The 25,610-nt window shown below is 38.1% G+C and overlaps 1 protein-coding gene across 4 annotated transcripts in view; it reads right to left on the reverse strand.

Annotated features, from left to right (window-relative positions):
- LOC131041791 (3-isopropylmalate dehydrogenase 2, chloroplastic) overlaps positions 1-23,194 on the reverse strand; it is a 105,397-nt gene extending 82,203 nt beyond the window's left edge. Inside the window, exons 1-2 of one of the 4 annotated variants that reach the window (XM_057975005.2) lie at positions 22,957-23,194; positions 22,534-22,857 (exon numbers count right to left, since the gene is read on the reverse strand). In XM_057975005.2, coding sequence (XP_057830988.1) covers positions 22,534-22,720 — 187 coding nt within the window. In that variant the 5' untranslated portion in view covers positions 22,721-22,857; positions 22,957-23,194. The remainder of the gene's footprint in view (positions 1-22,533; positions 22,858-22,956) is intronic. The other 3 variants (XM_057975025.2, XM_057975013.2, XM_057975021.2) reach the window with 3 other exon arrangements.
- Positions 23,195-25,610: the final 2,416 nt, after the last annotated feature.

A 25,610-nucleotide genomic window follows, 5' to 3' on the forward strand; every position in this document is an offset into this window, starting at 1 on the left:
GAGTTTCTTAATTTTCTCAATCAGGAGCATAGTAGCAAACATTTGATCTCTTTGCTCATCTGTAATCACATTCTCATCCTTGCAAAAGATGACTTTGACCCTTTCTTCTAATTCTTGAAGATCCACATCTGTCTCAACTTCGATCCTTCTGCCAAGAATAGTACATAAAACCCCAAACACCTTGTCCTGGATTGGATGGATGACCTCCTCTACTTGATTGCATTTAGTGCTAGTGTCCTCGAAGAGAACTTCCTTCATCTGGAGTAAAGTAGACCACTGGAGTAAATTATGAGCTCCTCCATCCATTATCTTTTCTTGTGCTAAGATCTTTCTTGGTGTTTGCCTGATTACTTGAAGGACAGGAATGATAACATCTTTAGTATGAGCAAAGGCGGCTACGGTTATCATTAGGTTGTGAATGATCTCAAGGACCTGGATAGCCCGATGAATGGTCTGCATCATTCTTGTTGCAAACTCAACGGCGACTGTATGGGATTTGTCAATCCAAGAGTTCATAAGCTGGACCAAGCTCTTAACTTTCTCTCCTTCACCAACTAATTCAAGGGGAAGTGCTTGCACAGGAGATACTGCTAGATCCTGACGTCCCAAAGGCTGACTGAGGTGGCTAAAGTAGCCTCTCCAAGCACTGACCTCTCTCTCAAGTTTTCTACTCTTTTCCATCTCTTCCTTAAGTTTATCTTCAAGTGCTTCAAATGAATCAGTTGCCTCATCCAATGCCTGCTCGGTGGTGAGTGGACCAAGCTCAACGGTTTCTACATCATATTCTTCTGCAAGGATCTCACCTTCATATTTGTCCATTGCCGGTGTAGCTATCTGCAACTTCCTGGACCCTGTATCATCTCTGATCATCTTGGACATTTTGGTGGCCTTCCTCTTTTCTGTTACTCCCTGAGAATCTCCAACAAGGCTATCTAAATCAATCACATTATCTTCGTCTTCGATCACAATTACCCTTGTTAATCTCTCCTTCAACCAATCTGGAATGGCGGACCTTGTCTCTCTAACTTGTATTTCTTTAGGTAGTGACTCTTCTTTCCAGAGAGGAGACGTCGCTTCATCATCATCCTTGTCTTCATGTAGCTCATTGACCTGGGGAGATTGACTTGATGATCGTTGAGATGCCTGTCCTTCTTCATGCTTATCATTCTGAACCATTGACTCCATAGATTCCTCAACTTCAAGTGTCCTCTTCTCCTGTCGAGAAGATGTGCCGGATGAGCGATCTCGATTGGCCTCTTGCTTCTTCTTGGAAGATTCTCTTTTCTCAGGTCTTTCCTTCCTCTTCACACCTCTATGATGGGGATTGCCTTCACTTACGCTTCTGGGGTGAGGATTGCCTTCGCTTGTGCTTCTAGGATGAGGATGGCCCTCACTTACGCTTGCTCCTTCTGCCGACCTTTCCTCCAAAGTAAAAGTCATTGATATGTTTTGCTCTCTCAACTTTTGATGTTGCACATCAACCCATCTGCGAGTACAGGACAAAACTGGAGCCATCAAAGTCTTCAAGTCCACAACCTCAGATTCATTCCAATCTATTTTTACTGCCTTGTCCTCTCTATCATAAGAGGATTGGAGGTGCCTGCCACTGTCCTGAGTTTGATCGGCCACTCTGTAAACTTTGCATTTCCTGATGAAATCCAAAGGCAATCTGGAATGCATCTTTCTTTTTACTTCTAAATCATCTGAGAGATTCATCCAAAAGTCTTCTACCTGACATTCATGCTTGTATTTTCTACCAACTGTCTCTTCTATATGCCCATAAGGATCAAAATTCTCCCTCAATGAAAAGAATGAAAATGAATACAAGGCCAACTCCCTTTCTGCATCATCTAAAGCTAGAACATTAGGACATACCTCAACTGAATTTCCTAGTATGATAGGTACAGGAATCCCATTTCCATGTCTGTGTCTGAATGCCTTCGCATAAGCTGCCAGTTGCCTAGTTACCTCAAGTAGTACTATTCGGTCTGTCGGATATCTTGGCAACATATATGGAGGTGAAGGACACCCATGAACTCTGATATATGTACACTTCTGGAATTGGATAAACCAAGCACCATACCTCTTTACAAGTTCTTGTGCCTCCTGAGATAGCCGATTATGAATCCCGCCTTGCAGTGTCTTGGTGATGTTCATTGTGAAGGTATCATTGACTAACTTGTAATTACTCCTAGGTGGATGATGCAAATGAACATAAGATTCACTAACTCTGACTTCTCCAGATCCTCTTCCAATCGATCCTCTGTGAGGTAGTCCTGCATATTCAAAACTCCTGATCAAGGCATATATGATGTACGAGCTCATGTGGAAGGATTTAGTAGCCTTCAGTCTTCTCAACTGTACGTCCAAGCAATGGCTAATGATTCTAGCCCAATGAATTGTTCCTTTTCCTTGAACCATCACTTGGATGAAGAAGAACATCCACTTTTCAAAATAGAAGGCTTGAGGAGCCCTTGTAACTCGATTGAGTAAGGTTATCAAATCTCTGTACTCCTCCTGGAAGTCGATCCTATGTGGTGTGTTGGGAATCTTGCTCAGGCGAGGACGACTTTTGAGTAGCCAATTCTTGTTGATGATGCTCAAGCAAGTGTCTGGATCATCTTCGTACATGGATCTAGCTCCTTCCAAGCTTTTGTAAATCATGTCTTTATGTTCTGGCAGGTGGAGAGCTTCACTGATAGCCTCATCTGAAAGATAAGCCAAAGTGTTTCCTTCCTTGGACACGATCGATCTTGACTGTGGGTCATAATGGCGGGCACACTCGATCATCAACTCATGGCACTGGACTGCTGGAGGGAAGCCGGCCGCCTTGATAATGCCACTCTCAATTATTCTCCTTGCGACAGGTGATGGCTTCCCAACGTAAGGGACCTCTCGAAACTTCTTCACACTGAAGTTTCCCAAGTTGGTATCTCCAATGTTGCTCCACTTTGACACGATCTTGGTCTCCATTTCTTCATTCTTTTGATCTTCCTTCATAAGGGCTGGACGACTGGTGGATGCTCCTGCCTTTGGGGTCGCCATCGTGATACCTACACAACATTTCATAATGAGTAATAGATTTTGCAATGTAGAAATATAGATTAGAAAGAGGATTTAAGTTTTAAAATTTAGGAAACTTCATGATAAGTCTTTGAATTATCATTTCCTAAATATGACGATGCAATTGGAGATTCAAAATTTCAAAATTTCAAAATTAGGCTAGGAAGATCTTCACCATACCTCTCTTGGAGAACTAACTCTAAAAAAAGATGCAAAAATTAAGGAATTTACTAGGCAAAATGTGGATCGAAGTCTTCAACGTGAGCTTTCTCTAGCAATTTCACCACCCTTAGCCTTCAACGCTTTGAGGAAAAATCGCTCCTCCTCTAACCTCTAGCAAAGCTCGCACTTCTTCTTGGATTGAAAAATCGCACCTCTCCTTGGATCAAGATTCGCACCTCTCCTTGGATGAGATTTCGCACCTCTCCTTGGCTTCTCCAAATCGCATTTGAACAAATGAATGAATGATGGATTAAAATCGCTCAACACCCCTCCACTATATAGGCGCTTACCTTGGCAATTTCCAATAGGCCGACTTGGTGGAAATGAAGCAAATAATAAACAAAATTAAATAGAAAGGAGGCCGACCTTTATAAAATATTTAAAATAAAACCCCAAGCGCATTCCTTTCATTTAATAATTTAATTAATTAATTAAATGCCTTTGCAATTAAATTTCGATTTTAAAAAAAGGCTAAAACTAATTAATAAATGTTAGGTGCTCTCATTAAATGCCAATTTAATTTCAAAATATCTTGGAATTTTAGCGAAACTGGCATTTAATGCAATTCAAAAAGTGTTAGCGCCTAGCATGGGAGATATTTGGGACATCAATAATATCGCTCTGGTCCCTTGGTGAGGGACAGGAGCGCCTCATGCTTCTTAGCCTTGTAATTCTTGTTTTTCACGTTCAACACTTCATCCTGGACGCCCGAAATGGCATTTTACTTGAATATTTCGAGTTTGATCCATTCAATCTTTGAAATGAGTGCATTTTAAAGCATTTTCGCCCTGGTCCTTGAGTGAAGGACAGGAGCGCCCCAGCCATTTTTATCAACTTGATGGCCTTTGTCACTTCATTCCTCCGTGAAACCTTTTAAACATCACTTTGACCTTGCGTCTTGACTTGGATTCGTCCGAATTTGGAGAGGAAGGTTGGCTAGTGTGTTTTTTGCCCTGGTCCCTTGGTGAGGGACAGGAGCGATTTTGTCTTTCTGTCCTTGATCCTTGTCTTTTTAATTGCCAAGTCAATTTGCGAGGTAGGCAAGGATCATCCTTGTTTGTTCTATGCATGTTTAACTTGCCTTCCAAGACACAATGAGCTCCTCCTAAGATTATCGCCCTGGTCCTCCAGTGAAGGACAGGAGCGAATTTTATACTTGAGCTTAAAATTGTCGACTTTTGACGTTAACTCTTTATCCATCGTCTTCCTAAAGACATTTTGGACCTTGCATGACTTCGCCTTGATATGGTTTTGGAAGGAAATGACTAGTTTAATAGAAATCGCCCTGGTCCTCCAATGAAGGACAGGAGCGAACTTTAGTCCATGGTGCAAATCCTCAATCATATTGATATCAAATTGTCTTCAAGGCATAAAATGTCATTGCTTACTCCATCTTGAATGCTTGAAACGAAAGCGGCATCTTAGAATTAGGCATTCTTGAATATTTCGCTCTGGTCCCTTGGTGAGGGACAGGAGTGATTTGGCCATTTCCATCAAATTCTCGTGGTCTTTGCAACTTTGTTCCTCTTCGAAGCGTTCCTAATACCATCTCCATCATGCACCTAGGCTCGGACTTGTCCAAATTCGGAGAGGGAGGCTAGACAATCTATATTTCGCCCTGGTCCCTTGGAGAGGGACAGGAGCGATCTTGCATTTATAAGTTCAATCATTTTTTGCTAACTTTCAAAACTCTCTTCAATGGATTCATTGTGCCTTCTTTCACTCATCTCCAACATAAAAATTCGTTCTAACTTTGCGGGAAATTTGCCTTATGAGGAAATCGCTCTGGTCCCTTGGAGAGGGACAGGAGCGCCTTGGCCATTATGGGCTCACTTTGCGTTTTGCAACCTTCAAAATTATCTTCAAATGGAGTGACTATGCCCTCTTTCCTTCATATCAATCTTGAAATTCGCTTTACTTTGGCCAAAAACATGTCTTGAGGGAAAATCGCTCTGGTCCCTAGGAGAGGGACAGGAGCTACCTTTGATATTCGCTTTGGTCCCTTGGTCAAGGACAGGAGTGCCTTAGCCAATTTGGGTTGATTTTCAACTTCGTAGACGGCTCAAGTTATATTCAATGAACAAAGCCTTCTTCTCCCGACCTCCTTAAATCGCAAAATCACTTAACTCTTGTGTGGACAACGTAAGTTTGGATTTCAAGCTCCGGTCCTTCAGTGAGGGACAGGAGCGATTTTGGTCCTTAGGGTCAAATCTTCATAATTATCATCTCAAATTTCCTTTGCTAGGGAAGCTATCATCATTTTGCAAGCTATGACCAAGAGTCAAAATCCCAAAAACGTCCAAGGAGATGTGTTTGAGGAAAATCGCTCAGGTCCCTGGGTGAGGGACAGGAGCGAACTTGTCTTGAATCTTCAAAATTCATCGTTTTTGAGTCTTCGAAATCTTCAAAATCTTCAATTCGTGTTCGATCATATCCCCTGGCGATCCTGCACAAAACAAATTAAGCAAGTCAATAACCAATTTGCATAAAATATCACTTTCGCCCTGGTCCCTGGGTGAGGGACAGGGGCGTTTTTACCTCTATAGGTTAAAATATCCACATTTTTGGTCTTCAATCACTTGACAAGGCAAAATTAGGCCATTTCCAAGGCCAGGGGCAAGTTAGTAAACTTTCCAAAATTTGGTCAAAATTCACCTAGACAAAATTGCAAAATTTAATCATTGAAATGCTAACCCCTTTAAACCTAACTTGAATGTGCCCTCGAAATCTTAACTGGACCCATCCTGAGACAAACTTGACCCCCAGGCAGGCTCATCTTATTTCAAAATTGCAATCAATGCAAGGGTGCTTAATAATCTGTCAAAATTGGACTGGACTTTGGCTTGAAAACATCAAAAGGCAACTCTAAGGCTTAACCCTAATCCAGACGACTCACTCATTTAATTCAAAACCCTGAAGCAGAGATAAGAACAGGCAAAAATAAAAGCAAAAAAGAGGGGGTCCCCATTTTAATGGAGCGATGTGTGAAATGGTCACAACAAGACCCCTACCCTAGCAGAGGAATTCCTCGTAGAGCTGGCCTCTTATGGTCTACAGGACCATTTTCCAAGAAAATACTTTGATCATGATAATCTGGAGAAGAGAGCCTATGGCAGGCGGTACAGAGCAAAGGAATCAATTGAAGACTATTGGAAGAATTGCTCTAATGACTACGAGGTCAGGAGGCGGGAATATTCTAGACTGAGTGTGCAGAAAATGCGACTCTTTGAATACCGTCGAGTCCCAGATCAGCTCACAGATTCAGGGAATTGCCTCCAGGTCCGAGAATTTGAAGCAATAAGGCATCTCTTGCCAAGTGTCGATTGGTCCCAAGACCCAATCACTGATTTCGAGGCAGTCATGGCAGCCCCAGCAAGGTACACAGATCAATGGTTACATCAACAGATTGAGAGGCTAATTCACGATGGAGTCCAATTCACCTACCACCTAATGGGTAGCCTTGATTCTCAGTCCTCCGAAGATGAGGGAACGTCTAGTGCACCTCGGGAAGAAATTGAGAAACCAGAGAAAAGAAAGAAGGCTAAGGCTTGCAGAGGGACTCGGACGCCCAAAAGAACAAGAAGAGAGAAGATTCTTGTAAGGAGACCAGAGGTCACGTCATCGTCAAAGGACCCCAGTTCGTCCGACGATGTAGTGGAATTAGATTATATACCTGCTCCGCCTTCTCAAAGTGACATTGATGCGTTTGGAACTGATGATCCTCCCGCGCCTGACATGCTAGAAGCTGAGCTAAGAGCCCTTGAATCGACCGAACTGGACAACCAAATAGAGGAAGGAGAGATTCCATCCACCCAGGGGGTCAAAGTGTGTGAACCCACTCAACAGAGCCACCACGAGTTGTTGCTCCACAATACAGCCAAAGATGACTCCACCGTCGAAGGAGAGCAAAGGATAGATGAGACTCATGAGCTTGAAAGAACTGAAGAACAACCATCACATGAAGATGCCAAACAGTTGTTCAGTGAAATAGGAGAAAATTCAGCTGCAAGCAAAGAACTTCGCACCTCTTTCACTCCTCTGGTAGCAGAGCAACTGCGAATCTGTGGTGAGTCGGCTGAGAACGTCAAAGAACAGAATGCAGACTTAACCTTATTATCAGCCCAGACAGTGCCTCAAGAATGGTTGATTGCATGAGCCCAGCGCAAGGCCGCCACCAAACCACCTATTGATCTAGAGGATATCTTCTCGCGCATAACCAAGCAAAAGCTAAGGGGAAGAAAAAGCCCAAGGCATATTCTAGAGTGACCAATGATGAGCAAAAGAACCGCACTCTTCACATTGCCACCCTGCCTGTAGACAAGCCAGCAGATCAGATTACACTGGCAGATTATAGCATCGCAATTGTCCCCATTGGACAAGCCACTAAGGAGTAAGAAAAAGAAGAATTCAAGGATTCAATGCAGAATATACTCAGGCAGCTCGAAGAGATAACAGCTGAAAAGGACATGTATCGGGCTCGTGCTGAGCAAGCCGAGGGATACATCGATCAGCTCCTAAGGCCACTACACAATACCTCTGAATCCCATATTCCCCCAACGGCATTGGCGCAAAGGACCACAACAGAATTTGAAGGAGTACGGGACACCACAAGGGCCGTCAGTGAATGGATACAAGACATCAAGAAAAGGGTAGAGTGAATCCTTAAGGAAGTAAAAGAGATGGCCCGCCATCGAGAGCTCACTCTAGTCAAGTTATTAGAGGTAAAGAGGGAATCCCTCCACATGCACGAAGTGGCTGCCACTACCCTTCCCCTCATAAGAGCTCTTTTCTGGACGCACGCACAGATTCCTAAATTGTCCGCCATCCTAGATCCTCATAGCATCAGTACTCTTAAGGAATGGTACTGGACTATCACCATGAAAAACGACACCAAAGAAATTATTGACAAAGAGAGTGACGCATGTGAAGTGATTCTGGGAAACATGCAAGAATTAGGTAAGACCATCCTCCGATCAATGGTTTCGGGATGGATAAACGACTTGTCTGATGATGCAATCCAGCCGGACTAGGAAGAAAGATTGGGAATAGATAGGATTACCTATTCCGCTAAGGACTTGAGTTTTGTTGGTCAGTTCCATTCAGACATATTATGCTTTGAGCGTAATCGCTCTAGCTAGAAGGACGGTTTAAAGCACGTGGACCAGTATCTAGAAGGCATGCAATACAAAATTCGCCATGCTCCCATGCCTCCATTCAGTCTGCTTTTCCAGTTATGCATCAGGTTCCAAGAATACGTTCGTGAGGAATGGGCAGCAGGTCGTGATCTATGGCGGGAATATTTGCATGGCGAAGATCAATTTCTAGAAAAGGAGTGTGAGACTGAAATAGAGAAAGTGATTTCTCAAAAGTGCCTTTTTCCCTCTAAATCTTAAAAGTGCACTTTTGCACCAAAAGGTGACATTTGACTTTTGGTCAACAAATGGAAAACTTTATTAATGCACCTTTTTGGATTGTTTTTTTTGGAATTGTTGTAATTACCTTTTTAGGTAGTTATTGCTCCTTTGGGGGTGGTTGTTGATATTTGCATCCCATTTATGGGTATGGGCAGCCATGCTTTATGGATGAATCTGGGCCACTTGTTTAGATTAAATCTAGGCCATTCATCCTTTTTTGAAGTCTATTTAAGGGACTGGTTTTCCCTCATTTTGTAAGAAGTTCTTGGATTGTTGCAAAAGCTCTGGCGAAATTTTATAGGAATTAATGCAAAGATTAAGACTGTTTTCAAGTTTCCTTGTGAGTGCATGGTCTCCTTCTTCACTTAATTTAGAAATCTTTCAGTTAAGTTTATTTCTTTTACATAGCATTTTCAAAGCAAGCATCTGATAGAATCCTTGCAGTCCACACTATTAGGGAACGGCTGATTGCCTTTCTTTCTGTATGGTTAATCTGGACCTTTCATGCTTAGTTCGGTTATTGAACACTCACTATGAATGTAAAGGTTCTAATGTTGTACTTGATAACATGAAAATCTTGTTTTCCTTTGAAGATTGCACTGGATTTATGCAAACATTGTGCTTAAGTAGCTGGTGATGTTTAATCTAGTTTCTTGGAGGTGTCTGTCTGCTTGACTGAATTTGCTATCTTAGTTAGAATTTACATTTCATGTCTCTCTCTCTCCCTATCCTTCCCTCCTTTTTCCCCTTTTTTATCCAGAAAATCTGCAGTCCCATTAAAACAGTATTAACTTAACCGAAATCATTTGATAGAAAGATTATAAAAGTTCCAGGGAACTTATCTATAAATTACCCATCCAACGTAAGTCCCCCTTGTGTTTCCAGCAATAAACACATCAAGCCACTGAGAAATCCCGCAGTCAAGATCTGACAAAAGAAACCTTGAGGTCGTCCCCTTTGATCAAACCAAAAACAGCATTAGGGACTTCCTTATCTCAAGAGAGGATAGGATACTCAGCTGGTTAATCTATTTTGCATTGGCCGTATGGAGTTTGCAGCTATGTGATTCCAGACACGTCAACACACACCTGTACGGTGATGTTTTCCACCCAACGGCATCGCGGGTGATGTGTTCGACGGCACACTCAGCACCCTTTGGTACGCTGGCACACACGACACCCTTCTGCACACTCGACGCCCTTCAGCACGTTCGGCCCCCTTCGGTACGCTTGGATGTGACAAACCTCGCAATGCGGTGGTTTGATCTTTGGCAGAGTATCGCAGTAGCACAAAATAGTATAGCCAGTAATATTATGTGGAACAATGGATTAACAAAGGAATAAATGAGTTGTGGCCACCAGAGTATTTGTATTTAATAATATCTTTGATTTCATCAATCTGACAATGAAGTACAAAGTGAAATATCAGAAATGATATCTCCAATGGCAGACTAGGGTGGTTGCTAACCACCGAAACTGCAAATACCAAGTAGGGAAGATCTTTCACCTCCGAAATGGCAGACAATTGAACTCCAACTGGAATTCGCACATACAACAAAAATATCAAATTCGCATACCCACAACAAAGACTAACTCGGCCATATATAGGGGCTTCGAGAAACTTCCTGAAGGGTTACAAACGAGCTAACACAGCAAACGTAACTTAACTAATGAAATAAAAAGGGGGCCCGAAAGATTTTATTATTAAATTTAGGGCCATACAATAATTAATGTTATTTAATTATATCGGGGACATTACAACCATAACTTCAATAAAATCAGTTGCTCTTTACAACAAGGTTTGGCAACAATCTTTGCCTTCCCCTAATCTAACTTCTATTATAATTGCTATTCACTATTCTATTTCTCTACTCTATTGTTGTTCTCTTCTAAAACTATCTATTCTTCTCCTATTCACCTTTACAAATGAAGAGCTTGAACTTTTTATAGAGAGCTCATTACAATGAACGGTTGGGATTGAATCTCCATCAATGGCCAAGATTCTACAATGAAAACCCTAATTAGGGTTTGTTACAACAAACTCTTTTCTGGCCAATGAAATAATTACAACATTTTGACACAACCAATAGATAATAGGGGTAGATGCCTCGAAGTTTGTGTCGTCATGGACATGTCAGGTACGTTGCACCTAGACATGCTGATGTGGAACTTCTCTGATTGGCGGAGTAGTGACTGGGATGCTGACTAGGATGCCACTTCAACTTTCACTTGTAGACTTGATTCATTATCGTGAAGGGATGTTGAGAGATATCTCTTGATACTCAACATTTCAAGTTTTCTCAAAGTAGTGGTGATGGGAAGCATTAATGTAGTTGAGTCATTCCTCCATACTTGCCTGCTTGCCTTGGGGTGATTGTATGATTTCTCCTTCACACTCCTTTGATCTCTTCATCATGATAGAATGAGAACTTAGAAGGTATCCTACTCTGATGGGAAGCATTAATGTAGTTGAGTCATTCCTCCATACTTGCCTACTTGCCTTGGGGTGATTGTATGATTTCTCCTTCGCACTCCTTTGATCTCTTCAGCATGATAGAATGAGAACTTAGAAGGTATCCTACTCCATCAGTTGTTGCGCTTGCTTCATGTTGCAGCTGTTGAAATGTTTGAAGTCCTAGCATTTTGAGTTTTCTTCCGTGCCTTTGAAGTGTTCTTGATGCTGCTTCCAGTTTGCTTCTCCATCCTTTTCATTAGTTATTCGTGCGAAATAAACAAAAGAAGGTATTAAGCACACATGATACATAACTTATACAATCTCTTAATTTGATATAATCTCCGATTTTATGTGATTTGCAAGTTGATAAGTGCATCTATAGAGGAGGTCGCTCCTTTTTGATGACTAAATTTGCTATTTTTATGATGAAATTCGCTCAATATGCTTCCTTGCTGAGTTAATTCGCCCTCTTGATGAATTTTGTTGCCAATGCTTGATTGAAATTGCTGCCCTGCTGATCAGATTCGTTGGCAAGGGGATTGCTTTGAGATGATGTTCAAATGAATGTTTGGAGTCTCTTTATATAGGTGTCTCCTTTGATCAAATAAAATTGAATTTTCTCCCTAAAGAAAGCGGACTCATCACTTATTAAAAATATTTTCCCCTTTTGAATTTGAATTGTTTTTTACGCTAAATGTGTTTGATTAGTCTTTGAAAGTGCATTCAAACATAAAAGATTTCGCTCTCATGAAGGTTGTCATGAAGTTCGCTCCTCTTGATGATCATATGAAGTTCGCTCCATTCAGCTTGCACATGAAGTTCGCTCCTCTTGGCTTGCACATGAAGTTCGCTCCTCTTGGCTTGCTCATGAAGTACTTCTTAAATTTCGCCTTTCATCTTGTTAACTCAAATCACTCCTTCCAAGCATTAAATCGGTTCAAAGCAATGTTCTCGTAAACAATCTTGCAAATTCACTCTTGATCACATGCACATGAAGTTCGCTCCCCTTGGCTTGTACATGAAGTTCGCTCCCCTTGGCTTGTACATGAAGTTTGCTCCTCTTGGAGGCTAGCACATGAAGTTCGCTCTTGGAGGCCATCACATGAAGTAACCTTCTATGATCTATCTTGCCCTTCATCATCTCAAATCCAAAAATGTTCTTTTCTAAGCATGTGAAGACATCAAATCAGGTCAAGGGAATGATCTATTGGCAGTTTTGCATCTTATCTTGGGTAAATGAAGCAAATTCGCTCCAAGGTTCATGCACATGAAGTTCGCTCCTATTGCCTTGCACATGAAGTTTGCTCCAGTTACTTTGCACATTAAGTTCGCTCCTGAGGTTATGTACCTGAAGTGAATTTCAAATCAAGACTCTAACTTACCTTTGCTTTCTTTCGCTCACTCTCTCAACTTAAGTGCGCCATGCCATGCTCAACATGAAGTGTTACGAAGAATTTCGCTCTGAGGGAGAGGCACATGAAGTGGATTGAACTTTGGCACTTAGTGCTTTCTCACTCGCCTTCCTCTATTCCATTTGGTTGAAATCATGATCAAATTCACTTCATCCATGACCAAGGTGTTACTGAAGGCTAACAAACTCATTTATTTCACACCTCACACAAGGCTATCCACCTGACTCCTGACTTCTTGATCATCAATACCTCCTCAATGCAAAGGCTAATAGCTAAGGACTCTAACACTAACCTGGAAAGCAGAAAAAAGTAGGGGTCCCAATTTGCAATGGGGCGATGTGTGAATACCTCACAACAAGCACCTTGTTAGCTGCCCATAACCCTATTTAATAAGACAATGAGGTCTCCATAGTCCTCTTTGAAATAAGGCCTGAGAAGGGTCTTAGGCATCTTTGAAACACTTTTTATGGGCTTCTCCAACCATGAATGGTTGATGTTAGCCTCATACTCCTCCGTATTATCCTTGTATAGTTGGGTTGCTTCATCCCTGGTCATATAGACCGTGTTGTGGTATTCAGGAATGCGGAAGGCCTCTCTGATTGCTACTTCACCAATATTTGCAAGCACTCTGCCATCAATAGCAACTATTTCTCTATTCTCTGGGTTATAATGTTTGAAGCATTCTGCAATCAATTCAGTACACTGAACTGCTGGAAGAAAACCAGCAGCCTGCACTATCCCATTTCGTATCATTTTTCGTGCAATTGGAGTGGGTAACTGTGTATCCGTGTCGTGCATCCTCTTCTTCAACTCCCGAAGATTGATGTGCGCAAGGTTGGTATCTCCAACCTGCTTCCATTTGGAGTTCATCTTTGATTCCGGAGGGGAATCCTTATCAACCTAGAACTTCATCTGGACTTTACGTGATGGTCCAACTCCCGAGGTCATCCAAATCTGCAAGGATTAAATAAAATTAGTTAGAATCTGTATTTTAAGCGTGAATTTGGAGATTTAACAGCTAAGTGTGTTCTGATTTTTACTCTCTTTTTCAACACTTAGCATTTTGAAAGGGTTTTCAACACTCAGATATTCTGAACTACCTTAGGTAAACCCAGAAATGCGACCAAATTTGGGAACCTTGGGTCTGATTTTGATCAAAATCAAAACTGAGAAAAAAAACTAAGTCCAAGAAATTCGATTAAGTGTGCACTAACACTGGTTTATGGTGCAGAAAATAAGAAAGAAAAGAAGAAGAATGCATTATATTGATTCTTTCTTTCAAAAAAAAACTTGAAAAATCAGGTTAGGAAACCTGATAATCTACCCATAATCAAATTTCACCTTCGAAAAGAATAAGATAGAAGGGAGAAATTCTGTTCGTGATGAAAAATCAGAGGTTGATCTTCAAAATATTGTGAAAATGTTCTTCAAAACTGTTGAAATCCTCTTCAAAACTATGTATAGACCTTTGAAATCTTGTTGGAAGCCTTCAAACCTGCACAAAACTTCCTCAAAATCTTCTCCACTTGATCTCTAAAGTTCGAATTTCTTATGAAAGAACGAGAGAATGAATTGGTATTTGTATTAAAACCTTAAGTTCTTCGAATTTTCAAATTAGAAACACAGCTCATGTATCGAATTTGATTTGCTTCTAATTTTGCTTCAGTCTACGAATTCCAAGAGGAAGTTTCCATTTTGAGTTTTAGTTGAGTCAAAACTCTTTAGCCAAGTTCGAGTTGTGAATTTCAGTTCAAGAGGAAGTTTCTATTTTAATTCCAAGTTGATGAATCGAACTCAATCTGCAATCTTTCAATTTGAAAAACTTTCTAAAATTGATTCCTACTTCGAACTTGGATAAGTATCTTGTTGACAGCCATGAAGAATATTCTCCAACTCCCCATTTAGCAAGTTTCTCATGAAGGCAGACTTGATGAATCTCATTTCTTGTAACTTAGGTGAATTTCCTTAATTTCTTTCCTACTTTGCAAGTGATGCTGAGTGGACTTCACTTGTTCTCTTCCCTTATAGGAGGGTAGACTTCCTTGACTTCTTGCACCACACACCATCTCCCTAGGGCGGACTTGGTTAGAGTTGTGCACCATTCTTGCTATTATTTCACACCTTAAGGCGGACTTCCTTAGCATGCCTTCCATTTTGTTGACTAGTCCTAAGCGGACTTCACAAGCTTTGTGCACTTAGACTTGTAGGAGGGCGGACTTGGTTGATTCCATGCACCTCTCAACTTGCTTCTTCTCTCACTTTAGGGCGGACTTCACCATACTTTTGCACTTCTTTCTTGGCAGAGTTGAGGGGAATTGTGCACCTTTGTTGCTAGGCGGACTTCATAATACTGTTCCCCTTATATGGGCAGACTTCTTACTCTTTGTGACCATGCTAAGTCCCTTCCAAGGCAGACTTCATTCATTCTATGACCAAGCGGACTTGATCAATCTTGATACCCTTAGCACACACCATGAGAGCGGACTTGCTTGATACCTTGACCATGCTCACACATTTCTAGGCAGACTTCATAACACTTGTGCACCATGTGAACATTGAGATAATTTTTGCTGGGCAGACTTGGAGAGATCTCTTCTCCATGAGAACCAGATTCAAAATCCTCATAACTTATGCATTTCAACTCGAATCTTCTTAAAATTTGAAATTCATACACCATGTATCCTTTGAATTCCTCTGGATCCCTATAATCTAGGAACTTAGCTTTTTCGGACAAAACTTAAATTTTGGGTAGTATTCTTGATCATTTTCAATGTAACTCAGAGCCAATAGTGCAAACCCTAGATCCCTTTTCCAAAAATAGAAAAAGCAAGTATCTCTAAAAAATAGGAAAAGCTTTATTAAAATAGCCATTTCGGGGATCGTGCTTAAAGTGCCAAAAAAGAAACTTCCTAAAAAATAGGAAAAAGTAAAAAAAAGCAAAACTTTCCAAAAATAGAAAGTTGTCCAAATTCACTCAAATCAATTGCAATCTTCGTCTTTCGGACTTTCTAGGCACCCTGACGGTCTCTAGACTCTGTTATGACCATGGCTTGCACAAACTAACTTATGACTTTCAAAACTAACAAAATTGGTGTCAAGAGGTCACAAGGCTCTAACAAAAACCCTAGAAAGCAAGAAACAAGGAGGGTCCCCATTCTCAATGGGGTGATGTGTGAAAAGGTCACAACAGTAGCCTTAACCAACATCAGTCTACTATATATGTGTACTTGTTATTCATAGTTGGGGACCGCTTTGATGATATTCTATACTTATTGCATATTTGAGAATTGATAATAAAGCTATATCTTTCTAATTATGTTACAAGTTATTGGCTTTCCTATGCTTTGTATCATTTTATTTCCATTTACTCTATAAACGTATTAAAGTAGAATAAACGAGTAAACATGTACTTATTCTTTAAAAATTATCCCTTCCCCAAACCAAAGACAACCATTCATCAAAAAAATTATGAGAAGGCAAATTGTCAAGATTCAAGCAAACAAAGAAAATGCCAATGGATTTGAACCTACTTTCTTCCTTTTCCAAGACTCCCACCATTTCTTCATTAGGAACTAGACAGAGAGTAACCACATGCTCACCTTTCTCACCTTCATCTTCATCCAAAGCTTGAACAAATCCCACATTACTAATTACAAACTCTACACCACCAAAAACTACCAAACCATCTCCAACAAGAGCATCTCTAAATGACTTGCCATCTTTGACAAAACCACTACCAAGCTTCCCAACACTTTCAACTCCCTACATCAAGATGCCATTGAAAAAACTCACACAAGCACAATTAATGCAAGAGCCAGCAGCTTACGAGGTGAGGGAGAACATAAAAGAACCACACAAATAAAAAATAGAACAAAGAGCCAAAGGACAAGAGGCCAAAATTAAACAAAACATAAAACTAAGGACACCAATATCACTAAGGCAAGAGCACAATAAAAACAATAAAGAAAGACCATTCAACTTCCCCCACCAACCCCAACCTAGCAATCTCCTCTTCCTTTTCCCTCATCAGCCAATTTCAATTACTTAATTCTTATTAGAAAATTGAAAGTACCTAATGGCACCCCTTAATGCCTAAAGGTATCAAATGGTTTCTCCAAATTACTTTTTGTCTTTTGTTCTTTCCTTTGGCTATCAATTCAAAATCATGCCACTACATTCCTAGACAATATTTCTTTGCATTTCTACAAGGTGCTAGAGCAACTTCCTACAATTTTACCCCACTAAAAATCTTGTCACTTGCTTCAATTGCATTCAAAAGTGCTGCTATTGTGGAAAATGATGGAATGAACTTCCTCATTTAGTAAATTGTTTCAATGATGCTTCTTGTCTCATAGCACTCCTAGACAAGGCCAATTAATAATAGCATCTTGTGTTGGATCAACTCTTAATGGTTGCAAGACTTGCTTCCAATGAGTTCAATTATCTTCCCACCTGGCATTGGAAACCAAATTAGTACCTATACACACTATGAAATATGTATCTATGAATAGCTTCAATGCATTATTCATCAACCTCATAAATGTAACGAGTGAACTATGTGTTCCCAAAAAAAGTGCCAAGCATTCATACAAATCTTGTTTCGTCTTAAAAGTTGTCTTCCATGCATCTTCCTCCATAGAAATTTTGATGGTGACAAAAAACTTTATCCAGTATTATAAAATACATGTTGATGCTCGTCCAACGAAATTATCAACTTGCAGCAACGGATACTTGTTATTGATGGTGATCTTATTCAAGGCTATAAATCTATGTGTATTCACTTAGAGCCATATCTCTTTAAGACCATGACAATGGCTGACCCACATGGTGAAGTACTTGAGCATAAACACCTTGCTCTAACAACTTTTGGGGTTGTTTATTTCATAGTTCCAAGACTCGGACTCAGTGCGGACTCAGCAAGGCTGACCCGACTCAAGACTTGGCAAAAAATCAGCAAGACTCAACAAAAACTCAGCAGGACTCGGCAATAAACCAGTTCTAGTGAGTCTTGCCTAGAGCGAGTTCACTCTTTGGTGGCAAATCTTTGGGAGTTTGACACACTTCCTAAATACTCTGCAATAACTCATCTAAAACTTCCAACCATTATTAGCACCTTTATTTCTAAAATTTCTAGCCCGTCAAAATTCCTTCTCTTTTAAATTAAGTAAAAGAAAAATCCTATTATCTTAAATGAGTCATTTTTCTTTGTTAGACTTATTATTGCAAGCTTAATCTTGTTTTGGTGTGCCTCTCCAATATAGCTGATCACGTTCTTGCTCCAATTGTATATGTTTGTCCCCCTCATGAAGACAGCACCCATAAGATACAATAAAAGGACTTCCAAACACAACATCAAACGCATCAAATGGAATCAAATCTTCTTCAAACTAATCAATATAGTTTGGACTCTGAATTAATACCAAACTTGACCTTAAATTTCTTACTCACTTGAATCTATGGACCTTTCTTTCATCCAATCCAATGTGGATGATAAGTTTGCAAACCAAGTCTTCTTACGGCTTCATCCAAAATCAAGCTAGGCTGTGAACTACAATCAACAAGTATTCCAACCTTGTCCTTCTTGATTTGCATTTTACTTATAAAAGGCTGCTCATGTAATGCCCCCTTTTTGTGAATGCCCTAGTTTCTGCCCTAAATCACAATTTCAAAGTAAGACAAGAAATGGAATAGGGTTAGTGATATCATTTACCTGATTGAGATCCTACAAACAAGTTAGAAACCATTTGTAACATAATTCATAAAATAGATTTTCTTATTTAAGAACATCAAGAACATAGATCTTTCCTATTATGTTGCAGACACTAATTTAATCATAAGATATATCTAATCTATTTGGGGAAATTCAACCATAGGGAAGCTAGAATAAGGTGACTTGATAGGGTGCCCTAGAGATCCTCTGCCTTGGGCGCAAGAGCGGATATACTATCCCTCTTGGCCTCATGTGGCCCTTGCCATCCATGTGCGGTGGTGTACCTAGTGAGGTGTGTTAGCCAGTCGTTCAGCACCTCCTTTGGGATTCGTGACATGTGCTTAACTGCCTCCCGGAGATCCTTGCCTCTGGCCACTATGGCGTTCATTGATAGCTCGAGCTTTTGGCGTAACGGCAGCAATGATTCCAACAAGTGGTATCAGAGCGCTAGGTTACGGGTTTGAATCCTTGGAGGTCACCCTATGGTATCCTTAAAAGAAGTTCACGAAACCCTCAATAGGTGTTGAGGGGGGGATTGTTGGCCAATCGGTCAGCACCTCCTTCGGGATTCGTGACATGTGCTTAACCGCCTCCCGTGGATGCTTGTCTTTGGCCGCTCTAGCATTCGTTGACAGCTCAATCTTTTGGCGTAACGGCAGCGGTGATTCCAACAAGGTGTCCTATAACCGTTCCCCTTCATCATGACATCCTTTTCCACTTCCCATGATTGGCTTCCTTAGCATAGTGGTCCAAAACGATAGAGGGTTGGGGTGCATTTACAATAGGGTGTCCTAGAAATCCTTCCCTTCTAAGCCCAAGGGCAGCACTCCTTGTACCCCCTTGGCCTCATGGGACCCCCAGTCACCACCATGAGGTGGCATACTTAGAAGAGGATCCCAACTTCGTTTCCCCTCTTGTAAGCACTTTAAACCTCTAACATAGCTGATTATAACATGTAATCAAAACATACAAAGAGTCCTACATTATGACATGACTACTTTTATATATATATATATATATATATATATATATATAAAAGCAGTCACATATTAATATCATTTTCCTGGACTGTATACACATTAATCAGCAGTAAGCAATCATAAACAGATTCATTATGCTGTGTACATCACAAGAAAGCCCATACCAAATCACAGATACAAGATCAAACTGCTGTATGCCTGAATTGGTTATAAATGTCAGATCTGATCTCTTCAATTGAAAGAATTACTTTGATTGTATGACTTGAAGTATTGGTAAGTCATGATTAAGTGATGGTTGATTAGGTGATTGAAGAGTGATGATGTAATGAATGCCGGTTTCATATATTGGTGAATGATGATTGACTGATTGCTGATTTGATGGTATGAGTTGCTGATTGATTGTTTGCTTGATTTGATAATTGATTATTGCTTTTGTGGATCCATGATTGATGAGTGATGATTGAGTTAGTGATCTTTGAATGCTTGGAATGATCTCTCCTTTACACTTTATTGGTGGAAGAGTCACCACATTTCATAGGAATTGAGGAACCACCTTTCAAATGAACCTTCTTCCCTTTATATCTTCCCATGAGAGGGAGAGGTCACATCTCTTCATCATGCCTGCCCTTTGGCAAGAGATACAGCCTTTCACAATTTCCACCCTTTGAAATAGTAGAACCCTTCATAATTCTTGCCATTTGGAAGAGACACGACCTTTCACAATTAGCACCCTTTGAAAGAGTGCAACCCTTCATAATTTCTGCCATTTGAAAGAGTCACTTCCTCATCTACTTCCCATTCCTTTCTTCTTCCATTAATCCTTCCTTGATTCACATGCTTCATTCATTTCTTTCTTCATCTCTTCTCCCTCTTATATCTCATGTTTGAGAGTCACAACTCTTCATTCCATGTCTTTTGACCATTCATTAACTTAATTACATTATATTATAATTTTATTATTTTATGTTTTAATTTATTATTATTATTTAAAATAAATGCTATTTCAAAATGGGGACATTACAGCTCATCGACAAGCATTCCACCCTCCTTCCTACCTTACATTCACTGGACCATAATAAACCTATTCTCTCCTCTTATGGATGCAAAATGCGAATTCAGATTCCCTCTTCCATAATTGTATAATGTATATACACTCTTATTTTTTGCCTTTAATAAATGCAAGTTTATGATATCCCTTAAGTGTGAGTTTATGCCTTCTTATTATTTTCTCTATCTCAGAAAACTTTGGAAATGCTGGATTCTTTTGCTGCTTCTGCCTCGATTTGGACTCTTCGTTTTCATGCTCTTGAAAACCTCACATTGCTAGCACACCCCAACATGTACGGAAATTCTCTTAGGTTAGGGTTTCAGATTATCTATGAAATACAACAGGAGGAAAAAATGTTGTGAAGATATAAAAATCCTCTTCTTTTGCTCTATTTGTTGCAGATAAGGTGTTTTCAAATAGTAACCATTGATGGGTACACAGCAAGAAAGAAATGGAGAAGGTGGAGGAGGAGGGAGAGAGCAATTTAAATCACATGGACCTGCCTACATGATCTGTCAATGGCATCCGAGGGCATAAGTAGATTGTTTTCTTTGGAATTTGCTGTTGCTTTTGATCTTTCTAGAAAAATCAAATTTTGGGGAGTTATTTCTGGTTGTTGAATTTTTTATTGAGGCCGTCCAGATTGATAAGTGGATTTGTTTTCTCTCTTGGTAAATCTTGGTGACGTTATGAGCTGTCTTCAACCACGTGTGGTAGATCACGCTTGGATTCTTTTTTATTTCGATTTTCACTAACAGTATTTGAAGATTAACGGACAGGATTCAATTTGGCCTGCTTTATCATAGGAAGCTCAATAGTTCTGGGGTGGGATTTGAACTTGTTTGCAGTTCATTTTTCAGATTTGTATTTGGGATGGTGCTTGAAATAAGAACTGTACAAAAATAGCTGCCCTTTTCAACCGAGTCAATTTTGGTTGGAAGGGGCATACAGAACAGGGCACTCGGACCTTTTTTGGGGGTTATCCAAATACCGGCAGTACAAAGATTTGTAGATATGGTTTTTTATTCAGGCCAAAATTATAGTATGTCCTACGAAGACTGGTTCTTTGGCCAAAACCACATTGTGTCTTACGATGATTGTTCTTTTCTTAACACCTTTTTTCTTCCTTTTTGAGGAAATCGTATAAAGCATGAGTAATGGTTGGTTCTTTTTCTGTTAAGTGTATTAGTAATTTACTATATTTCTGACGCGAATCCACCCAACTCTGATATCATTTATGCATTTTCTGAGACCTTTGAGCGCATATAATAAATATTTTCATTTTTCGGTTTTGTTCTTTCAATTGGCAGATAGTGTAGGCCTACGTTATTAAAGATCTAATTCAATTTTACATTTTTGTATAAACAGATCCAAATTTTGCATTGTTATTAGAGGATGAGAGATATGTTAAGAGAAGTCGTGGCCATTTTGATCATTACTCTTTAATAAATTAATTAAGTGTTTCAAGTCATATATGTATATATTTTTTGTATTGAAGCAATATTTATGTAAATGATTATTTTTATATTGAATGTAAATTACAGAGGAAATTGATATTGGTATTGAAGAGTTTCACCATGCCAGAAGGGTAGAATAGTGAACTACTTATTTGGAAAGTCTAATTTGCCCATGCCTCTAAATTTTCTCTTTGCTTTGCAGCAATAAATTCCTTTGATTTAGGTCAGAGTTTGAATTGGAAAAAATATTAAAAAGTTTTTTCAGAGACTTCAGGCTTTTCTTAAGATATTTTTTTTCTTTATTATGTCTAAATTGGAATGTTTGGTTTGAGAAATAAGGAACAATTGTTGATATTGCCCCTTGATAACCGAGTAAAAAAGAGATATTTGATTATATGAAAAGATGGATGGAAATAAGGTCCAATTGACACAAGAAGATTAGCAGTAGTCATTTATTCATTTGGGCACCTTTTAATATAATAGCATCGTCTACATTCACATCATAAAAATATCTTAAAATATTCATTGTTTATAATGATATTTAGTTGTTCAATGCATCTTCCTATACTGCTTATAAAACTCCATCGATCACAACATTTTCAAATGTCCATCTTGAAATATCCATTGAACCCTCTAAAGATTCAATTGCTGATATACAAGAAACATATGCATCTCAAACCTTGTTCCTAAAATCTTCATTTTTGATATTAAAAGTAGCAAACAGAATATAGAAGCCCTAGTTATCAAAGTAAATGAAAAAAGAATAGCTTTACTTTTTTGGGAGCCAACGAGGCGTAGCACATCCTTGGCGACTGAAGTAATCTCAGGACCGACGCCATCACCAGGAAGCAGGGTTATTTTGTACGTTTTAGAAGTAACTGCGCATCGAATCTTGGGTGCCTTTGAAAAGCAAGCGATACGATGAAATCTTGGGCGTAAAACAGATGAAATGCACTCCATTCTAGTACTGCAAATGAAAGAGAATGCTTAAAGTGGCTCAAAAATGTTCAAGTAATTTGCACGGACTGTGTAGATACTCTCCAAGCTCTCTGGAATGCACTTCAAGCTTTATGAAATGAGTCTGCACCTTCCACGTCCTGAAATTTATCAGACGCCAATGTATTTTACTAAAAAGAGCAGTAAAACTTTGGGTATGAGCAAATTTGGCTAAAACTGAATGGGAGCTTGTATAATACCTAGTTTACAGTTGCGAAACCGTGAAGATAAATTACCTCCGTGAACCGTGATTAGGTTCTAAAAATTCCTCGAGGAAAATGTCTATTTTTTCCTGTTTTCTATTAAAACAGTTTGAATCGTGCATTCAAAACCAACGGGGTAAACTCAACATTGAATATGCAATTTTAAAATCGGGAACTGATTAGACGACAATATCAAGTGACTGGAAATTCTTCCCATTGTGCCAAATTGGATGACCGTGTGGCCGTATTTTAGCATATTTTTTTTAAATATAATAAATTTTTAAAAAGATTATTTTTTACATGAAAGGAAAGATTGTACAATTACAGATATATGTTTAATTTATCATATAATTTTTCAGATAAAATATGACTGAATATTTTTTTCAAATTGTTTAAAAAAAAGAATTGACCATCAAATTTAGGTCTTATTATTATTGTGGATAATATTTTAAAGTAAAATTATAGAGAATTTAAATAATGTGTGTTGGAAATTATGTTTCATAAAAAACACATATTCTTAAGAGAATGACTATCTTTTACTTAGATCATTTATACAAATTATTTTAATCTCAATCTTTTAAGTGTAATTGGTAGCTTGTAAATCTATTATTCTTTATATAATATAACATTAGTCTCTAAGTTTTATTTGTATTGGACTTCTGACAAATCCATTAGCGAAGTAGAAGACTAGCATTGCTTACTTACAATAATAGCATTGAAGCATTTCATTTCATTTGTGTACAAGATTTCATTGTAACATTTGTTTTTTAAAGGCATCTAAGGTTAAATGCATAGTTGTTCTTAGAATATGTATGTATATGTATGTATATATATACATATATATATACATATATATATACATACATATATATATACATATATATATATATACATATATATATATATATACATATATATATATATATACATATATATATATACATATATATATACATAGGCACTCTTATTCGCATGTGTGTGTGTGTGCGCGTGCGTGCATATATACATATATATACATGCATATATATATGTATACATATATATATATAGATACATTTATATATATAGATACATTTACTTATGTATGTATATATACATAAATGTATGTATATATACATACATACATATATATATATATATATATATATATATATATATATATATATATATATATATATATATACATATACATACATACATACATACATACATACATATATATATATATATGTATATATATATATATATGTATATATATGTATATATATATATACATATATATACATATATATATATGTATATATAGATATACATATATATACATATATATATATATACATATATATATATATATGTATGTATGTATTTATACATATATGTATACATATGATACATACACACACATATATATGTATATGTATACATATATATTGAGTTAACATTTTTGTTTGCTCATTTATTTTATTTTTTGTATGTATATATATGTATACATATGATACATACACACACACACATATATATACATACACACACATATATATACATATATGTATACATATATATGTGTGTGTGTGTGTGTATCATATGTATACATATATATATATATTGAGTTAACATTTTTGTTTGCTCATTTATTTTATTTTTTGTATATATATATATATATATATATTTGCTGGTATTATTGGGTTTTTATTTTCTAATTCTTTTTTTCTCTCTCTTTTGTTTTTATTTTATTTCATCTTTTGTCCTTCTATTGAGGTTTGACCATCTTGGTCTCTCATTCTTCGTGCACCCTTCTCCAATCCTTCCTATTTATTCCAAGTCTGCAACTTTTCATCTTATTTGATTATCTTCATCATGATGATGGATCACGGAGTGTGATCCGAAACATTGATGCAAAAATCTTTCACACAATCGAATCCAGAAATGCTCTCTTGATTAATGTATAATATAACTCAACTTTCTACTAATTACATTGGTTGGGATATTACTTATGGTATTAAAGACAAGTTATGTCTCATTGGCTCCTAACAAAATAGAACTATTCACTTTTCATTTAATTGAAATTCAATGAGATAGCAAAAGCATCTATATTGTGTTTGGAAATCTTATTTCAAAATAGAGATTTTTAGGAACAAGTCTTATATAAAAACGACCTTTGTATTTAATAGATGAGGTCCTTAGGTTTTAGACCATTATTCTTATTAGTGTTAAATTTTAACATTAACTCTTTAAGGACTCAAGTTGTCTCTATTTAAATTTTTGGGTGTATATCTTCCTTATATGTAAAAACAACTTTTATAATTAATAGAGGATGAGAATGAGGTCCTCTAATTATGGCCTCATCGACTTTAATTAATAAAAAGATAACAAGGACACATATTTAACATTCCCAAGACCAAATTAGTGTGTAAAACAAGGTTTAGACCATTTTTCTTATTAGTTCAATTATAACATTCACACTCTTAGAATACTCAAGTTGTCCCTACTTCAGATTTAGTGCACAAGGTTGTGACTACAATTTTTCATTAGTTGTGTTTCTTTTTAAGATTTAGTGCAAGCATGTTACTACAAATACTTATGCAGTTGTGTCTTTTGACAGTATTTCTTTTTAACCAAGTTGTTTGGGTGATGTCATGTGTAGCCAATAA

Source organism: Cryptomeria japonica, chromosome 7, assembly GCF_030272615.1.
Source record: "Cryptomeria japonica chromosome 7, Sugi_1.0, whole genome shotgun sequence".
Taxonomy (NCBI): Eukaryota; Viridiplantae; Streptophyta; class Pinopsida; order Cupressales; family Cupressaceae; genus Cryptomeria; species Cryptomeria japonica.